Genomic DNA, 7,398 nt, shown 5'->3' with positions numbered 1-7,398 from the left:
ACTCAACATCTTTGCTTCATTACGATGCCTCATTTTGCCTTCCCACTAAATGTTACAGTTTCCATAATTAACAAAAGTTTGATACCAGATGGAATTGTGCCCACTGCACTAAGAACATTCAAAGCTATCAGTATTTCAGATGCCAGTGGATATATCTGTATGATCAAATACTACTGATATGAAATTCAGAGAAACTGTTTTTAGGTACTGTTTTCCAGCCTTGTGCATAAATTATGTCAAGGTCAGCACAAACTTAAAAAGTGAACTTGATTTACACGTTTATTGTTCAGGATCTTGCAAACTTCAGTGAGAGTTAAGAAATTTCAGACTTCCCTTTTCTGGTTCAATTTGCAGTGATAAGCATAACATTAACATAGACTCATAGAATATCCTATGTTGGAAGGGACCCACAAGGACTGAGTCCCAAATTCTGGCTCCACAAAGGATCACTTAATGTGTAAAATGCAGGATTTTTTGAACTGAAATTCTTTCCTCTGGAACTGAGAGAAAAGGAGTGAGATAACATGAAATTCATAACGTGATGGATCCAGTTAATTAATTCATGATTCTTCCTCACAATCATATATTGCATTTTCCTCTTTTTCCTATTATTTTTATGTATTACTAGATTTTATCATCTTAACATTTGATAGAAATATTTGTTTTATAATATTTGGGTTTAAGACTGGTTCAAAAAGGTCAGTACAACGTCTCTCAGCATAAGACGAAAATTTACAAACAAGCCTCACTAGAACAGTCTTGCCATGTACTCACTAAAACCAGCCTTCTCATCAAGTAAGGTTCATTATTACTTAAGTACATCTTTGAACGTCAACTTTCAAATGTTTCTTCAGTCTGTCAGTATTTGACATTCACTTTTGATTACCTGAGTTTAGAAGTTTAGACAAACAACACCATTTTGAATTGTCTTCCAGGCTCACTTTGTGTTAAAATAGCATGTGACATTTTCTCACTGTCTTTCCATATACACCTGCAGTGATACTCCAATGAACACTGAGGCTGGAAAAAGGTGCACGAGTCTGTTCTAATTATCTGAAACACTTCCATGTATTGCTTAGTTCAGAATTCAGCTTCAATTATATCTGCTGTGGTAACCATATTAAACTTCATTTTAATACATAAGAGAAGAAATGTAACATCCATTAGAAACTTGAAAACAACTTCCATCTTTTTTTTATTTAACCACATATAAGTACATGTCAACAGTTGGCGTAAATTTCATAAAAATACAGTACCTTTTTGTGCTGTAACACTAGTCACAATGTTTATATAAATATTTTTTCTCCTTCCTTGAATTCAATTAACATTTTAAAAATCAACTTCCCAAAAGCCCCTTTTTTTGTGTGATATTTTCCTTATATAAATTTTTCCAAAATCTATTCTGTAAAAGTTAAAAAGCTAATGTATTTTCAGCCATTCTCCCTCACCCTCCTCAATAAGACAGATTTTAAAAAAATAAGAAGTCTTAGAATACTGATTAGCTGTTACACTACAACTTTATCATAGCTTCCCATTTAATTATTCCTTTTATATACATGATAGATGCTATTCCTATAGCATCTAATATTACCAGATGCTATTAGGGCTGTAAAAGACCAGCCATGTCAATAGACTGATGTCCAAACAACAAAAAAAGCCCAACAATGAACGATATACAGAGAAACATGAGACTTCAGAAGTCTTAAACTGTAGAATCACCATTACTGTGATACTTCCCATGACAATAAATATACAGAAATTCTATGTCTGTTAAAGAACTGAAGGGTGTACTAGGTATCTTGGGAAGTGAATTCTCTAAGTCCTTTATTACCTATAATGTTGGTGTGACACCAAGATGACAGAAAAACTGAAGAACCACACACCACTGTTTGACTATACTCATATCACAGTTGGGTTAAATTCAATTTTTCTTTAATGTTGATGATAAAATCCAGGCAGGATCTAATAAAGGGGGTGAAGAAAATAGAGCATAAAATTTGAAAGTCATTTCTTATCAAGTTAGGCGCTGAAGGTCTAGTTAAGGCAGTGAAGAATTTATTTTAGTATATTTCTAAGGCTATTAAACAGATTTTTTTTCCTGAATAAAGCATTTTCCCTTAAAAAAATTCCATTTATATTATGCCAGCTTATTCTGAGTGAATAAGAATGCTAAAAATCCTTAGACACCAAAAAGCTAAACTATTGCTTGCTGCAAATATTACCCTTATTAGTCTTCATTTTTAATATCAATAAGGTTCCAAGAACATGCACCTAAATAATAAAGTTTCAAGTCCACCTACAAAGTTCTCCATTTCAAAAGCAAGCTTAAAAGCATGTGTTAAGCAATCCAAAATGACCAATGTTCTTAATTCTCTCAAAGAAAAAAGAACTTCTCTCAGACAAGACTAGTGAAACTATACGACTTTTAAGAGAATTTCTAGTAAGTACCACCTTGTCCAGAAGGGCGATGGTAGCAAAAGGAACATGAGAAACATGATGCCAGATGCTATAGCACCATTCCTTCTGTCTTAAGCTGCTAGCACCAAAGCTTTAAGTAAACTTGCTTTGCTTGACATTCTGACAGTCCCATTTCACAACATCATTGGTTTTGAGAATGAAGGTACTTTCCATAGCTACTTTTAACTCCTTTTGGATCAGTGTTAAATAAGATGTGCAAACATATAATCATTTGCATAGCAAATCTCAAGGGACTGACCCTGAAATAGAAATCCAAACTGCAAGGTTTAAGATATTTCTATAATCAGAATTCACTTAAAATGGTAAAAAATAAAATACACACTTTTCCATTTTAAGTCTAGTAAAAAATGTATTTCTCATTTAGAATTCTTATAGTAACTAGTTTAAAAAGTTGAAAGACTGATGCTTCATTGCAATGAAATGTTACTCTTTTGGAATCTTCAAGACTCTGTAATTGCTATTTTCAAATACTGTGATGAAATATGGCCTGGAATCCTTGCTCATCAGGGTACATAAAGGAACCCGGCCACTATTAGCAGGATCTTCCACATCCCAAATTTCAGGCATACTGCAACCAGGCCTAGAAAATATTTAAATATGAAAAGAGAAATGAAGAAATGCCATTAGGAAAAAAAAAAGTATTTAAAACTTGCTGACTTTGATTTTATAAACCTTTCTATGAATACTTGATTGTGCCTTCTATTTGAATTTTATGTTTATACAGAAATTCTTCTCAGATCATAAAGTCAATAAATATACTAACAATTCATTAAATGTAGTAGCTTTTGTGGTTACATAATAACAATGAATTTAGAGGGAGCAGCACATATGATGAAAGACTTCCCACTATATAATATGTATTACCAGAGACCCTTAAAACTTCCTGTGAACTGGACAGTGATTCTCGCATTCCTGACGTATCTAAAGAAAGCTCACTAAATAAAACATCTATAGAAAAAGCACTATAAAAAAGTATTACATCTTGCTTTTTTATTAAGGCACACAACCAATACAAATTATCTGTAGAGTTATCTTTCAATGTTAATAATGCTGTAAGTTTCCTAACCTTGGCGAAGATAATACCAAAGAAATAAAATAGATTCATTTCATTTTATTCTAACTGAAAATAAATTCAAGTTATCTAAATGATGTCCTAAGGGCTCAAAAAGAAAAATTAAGAATAACAGGATAGCTTTTTCTTACAGTCTAAATGTGACAAAGTTTTCAGTGACCACCAACAGTCATCAGATTTTCGTTCTCAAACCATCTTCTGCTCTGCACCTTATAATCATTCTGGGCTTTTATGACACATATGTGTCTGTTCTTACCATCACAGAATGATTACTTGTTTCCTTTCCGAAATGCTGTAATTTACAGTGAAGTATAAAAATACATAAAACACAGCTTTTCAGGTGCACATGAAGACCAGGAAGTTACTAAAGTTGAGCATAGTTCTTAGTAGCTTGAGAGAAATGTATTATGGGCACTTTTAATAAAGCATAGATTAACATTTCAAAGCTACTACCTGATCCAGATCTCATAATACATACTTGGATGGTGTATAATTCCTGTGAGAAAGACAGAGATTACTCACTTCTTTCTGCTTACACACAACGACTCTTCTAGAATGTAGTAATTCACTCCTAGTTTTATTAATTCACTTTTCACTTCTTTTGCAGGTTTTCGACTGTACATGGAATACACTATTTTTGTTCTGGCCCTTCAAAAAGAAAAATTCATAAATTCATACAATTTAGCACACAATATAGCAAGAAAGCATACCCGTTAATTTCAGGTTGCACAGAAAGGCTTTTTATTTCACAATGAGGCTACAAAAAATCTTAATTAAAAAAATTGCTTTAATGCAATGATTTCTTCACAAATGCAATGACTCCAAAAACAGTATATAGAGCCCTCTGATTTTTCTGCACCAGGAAACAACTTTGCAATGAGATCCGTGGTTACTTTGAATAGAAAATGCAAAAAATGTAAAAATGTCAAGAGCAATGCATTTGAAATGTAATATTCAAGGCTAGATACAAAGACATTGAAACAAAATTTACTACGTAATATGATGCCATTCCTACTGCATATTACTAACATTAAAAGAATGAAGGGAAAATTAAAAAAAAACAACAAAACGATCCTCAACTTTGATATTTACCTTAATCCTGCATCTTCATAATGAGGATGGTTCACAACGGGACGAAGTGCAGACAATTTAACACTTGCCATTGTAGGCATTGCTCCTGCAAAAACTGCATCTGAAGAGTGAAAAGTATGTTTGAAATCAAGATTCAAACAGTAAAAGCAGAAAACTATTCTTCAAATAACTAAAATAGCAATCCTATAGAAAAGACAAGTGTGAAGAGGGAAAGTACTTACTTCTTTTGAAAGAGTCTTATACAGCACCCACAGTACATGCACAAAATCATTTTTTCTTTTTAATTTTAAAACCCTGATGTCAATATAAGTATTCAAGATAATTAAACATCTAATATTAGAGTTCTGATATCTTCTATTTTTCTTGGATTAATAACAGAATGTATTAATTATGACAATATCGCAATTTTTTTTTGTCATTTCTCACTCCATTGTTAAAGGAGCAATAAAAATGTTAGACTTCTTTGGATTTAGTGTATTTTCTTGCTTTTAAATTCTTGGTTTCCAGATAGTTTTCTGACACTTCTAATTTCTTTCATGAAAGAACAGAAGCAACCATAACACAGACACTTTGAATTATCCTCTAGCAAAATAATGAGCATGGACCCACATACAGAACCAGAGTCACATAAGCAAAAACCTCCTTTAATTGGACTTTGCAAAAACAGTTTTGTTGTAGAAGCACTATACCAGTGGCTAGCACCTCTAGACTGGTGGGCTGGAGTCTAACAAAACTAGCTTTTTGTGGGGTTTTTTCCCTCTCTTTTTGAGACAACTTCTATTTCAAAAGCAAACGTGACTAAATGAGTTTTTGGATAGTCCCAAGGCAAAGCCAAGGACAGCAGCAATAACTGCAGTCATTCATACTAAATTCTATGGCTACGTCTCACAGTAAGCAGCACACAACATACATTATTAAATAGTTTACCTTGTCTAGTATTGACTTGTATCCACTCTAGAAGTTCCTCCTGTGGCAAATTGCTAAATTCTCCCATGATATTCCACTGAGTCTGAAGATTTGCTGACCCTTCTATTGCCATCAGTGCTAAAATAGCAAAGACCAACGTTTTGGGCTGGATTTTACAGAAGAGCCATCCAAACAACTGAAATACAAAAATTGATTATTTTCTTGAGAACAATTCAGTAATAATGTATGTAGTACAGTTCATTTGTATTTATCCATAAGGAACTTAATGTGTATTAGAATAGAAAACACCTTTTCTTCTATTGCTTCTCCACTACACTTTGGTGAAACCTCACAGGAATTATTTATGTTTACTGAACGTTGTGCATTTACCTGTAATACTACAAAAATGAAACTTCATACCAGTACAGCTTTTAAAGTTCTCGTCAAAATGTCACATTCTGCAAGGAGAATTCAATAATGTTAACTGTATTTGTACAGTATTTTATCTCCTACCTGCATCTATAAGCAAAACCAGTGCTGCAAACTTCTGAAAAACATAATTTAAAAACCAGAACTTGGGCTCATCAAGCTAAAGTTAACTCATATCCTATTCTTCCCCTCCTTGAATTGAAAAGGCTAGCCCTTGCATTTCTCCATACAGATTGTTTAATGTAGGCTTCAAGCAAATACTCATAAACAAGTAAAATAGTAGTTCAGTAGTACTGAATTCATTATGTTCAAGTTTAGTTTGAGTAAGAACACTACAGCTCATCCATATTTGAACTAAACTTTAAATCAGACATGAAAGTATAAGCTATTTTTAGCTACTCTCAGAATACTTCAAATTTCAAAATTATCAAACATTCAGTAAACATATTTCATTGCATGTACCTTTACCCACTTTTTGCTATTAAAATATGGCATGCAATGGCCTGAAAGAATAAAAACAAAAAAATCCTCACATTTACAGACTATTTCTAGTATCTTTTGCTTGTTTTTACATGCTGACTGCTCACACGTTCAAAGGCAGCTCATTAATTATGTCTATAACCTCAAAATAAACAAGAGATCCTAATGTACTGCTGCAGGTAAACTTCCACAGTCTTACAGTCTTTTAGAGGAAAGGATAGTGCTGACCTCAATTACAGTGAGATAAATTAAGTTTGCTTAGTTTGTTTTTTTTGCACCTGAAAAGACAAATTGTTGCTCATCAACATCTAAAACTTCACATAATGATAAATGTAACAGGCATTAATCATTTGGTCACAAGTCCCATCTTCCCCTGTTCATCTCCCTCTGTTGCAGTAATTCTTCTGAAACAATAATGCACAGTCAGATTTTTCAACCTCAAGATTACTTCTACTCAATGGCCAGTAGGGCAGGGGAAAAAAGATTTTAAAAAAAATCAATTAAAAAAAATCAATTAAAACTATTTAGTATTTTCCCAATGAGGTTTTTTTAGTCCTAACAGCCTTATGGAACCAGAATGTCTATGTTTCTCTCTCTCATACTCAAAACCGTCATGTATTACCTGAAAGATTACCAGCAGCTCCCCATTAAAGAAGTTGCACATCAGTCAGATCAGAAAGAATCTAGCTTGTCTTTTACAGGTATCAATCAGCATAAATGTAGGGAACATGTTGAAGAGGCAAAACAACCTTCACAAACAGCAATACAGTAGAGGTATTTTTAGTTAACTTAACTCACCTAAAGTGGGGCACTCCTGACCATAGGTATGGACTTCTGAGGCTCAAGATAGGGCCAGGATTACAGCCCTTGTCACATGTGGTAGACTCCCATTTACTTTCCTCTCTATGAAAAAACTGCAGCAATCTGGAGCCTTACCTTTC

At 33.3% G+C, this 7,398-nt stretch overlaps 1 protein-coding gene across 2 annotated transcripts in view; it reads right to left on the bottom strand.

Annotated features, from left to right (window-relative positions):
- Positions 1,167-7,398, bottom strand: part of DPY19L1 (dpy-19 like 1) — a 48,112-nt gene continuing 41,880 nt past the window's right edge. For both annotated transcript variants that reach the window (XM_021387156.1, XM_021387155.1), the window contains exons 20-23: positions 5,570-5,744; positions 4,643-4,742; positions 4,073-4,198; positions 1,167-3,058 (exon numbers count right to left, since the gene is read on the bottom strand). In XM_021387156.1, the coding sequence (XP_021242831.1) occupies positions 2,902-3,058; positions 4,073-4,198; positions 4,643-4,742; positions 5,570-5,744 (558 nt within the window). In that variant the 3' untranslated portion in view covers positions 1,167-2,901. The remainder of the gene's footprint in view (positions 3,059-4,072; positions 4,199-4,642; positions 4,743-5,569; positions 5,745-7,398) is intronic.

This window comes from Numida meleagris, chromosome 2, assembly GCF_002078875.1.
Source record: "Numida meleagris isolate 19003 breed g44 Domestic line chromosome 2, NumMel1.0, whole genome shotgun sequence".
In the NCBI taxonomy this organism is placed as follows: Eukaryota; Metazoa; Chordata; class Aves; order Galliformes; family Numididae; genus Numida; species Numida meleagris.
The sequence above is the reverse complement of the archived record's forward strand: the minus strand, read 5'-3'. Positions and strand labels throughout refer to the sequence as shown.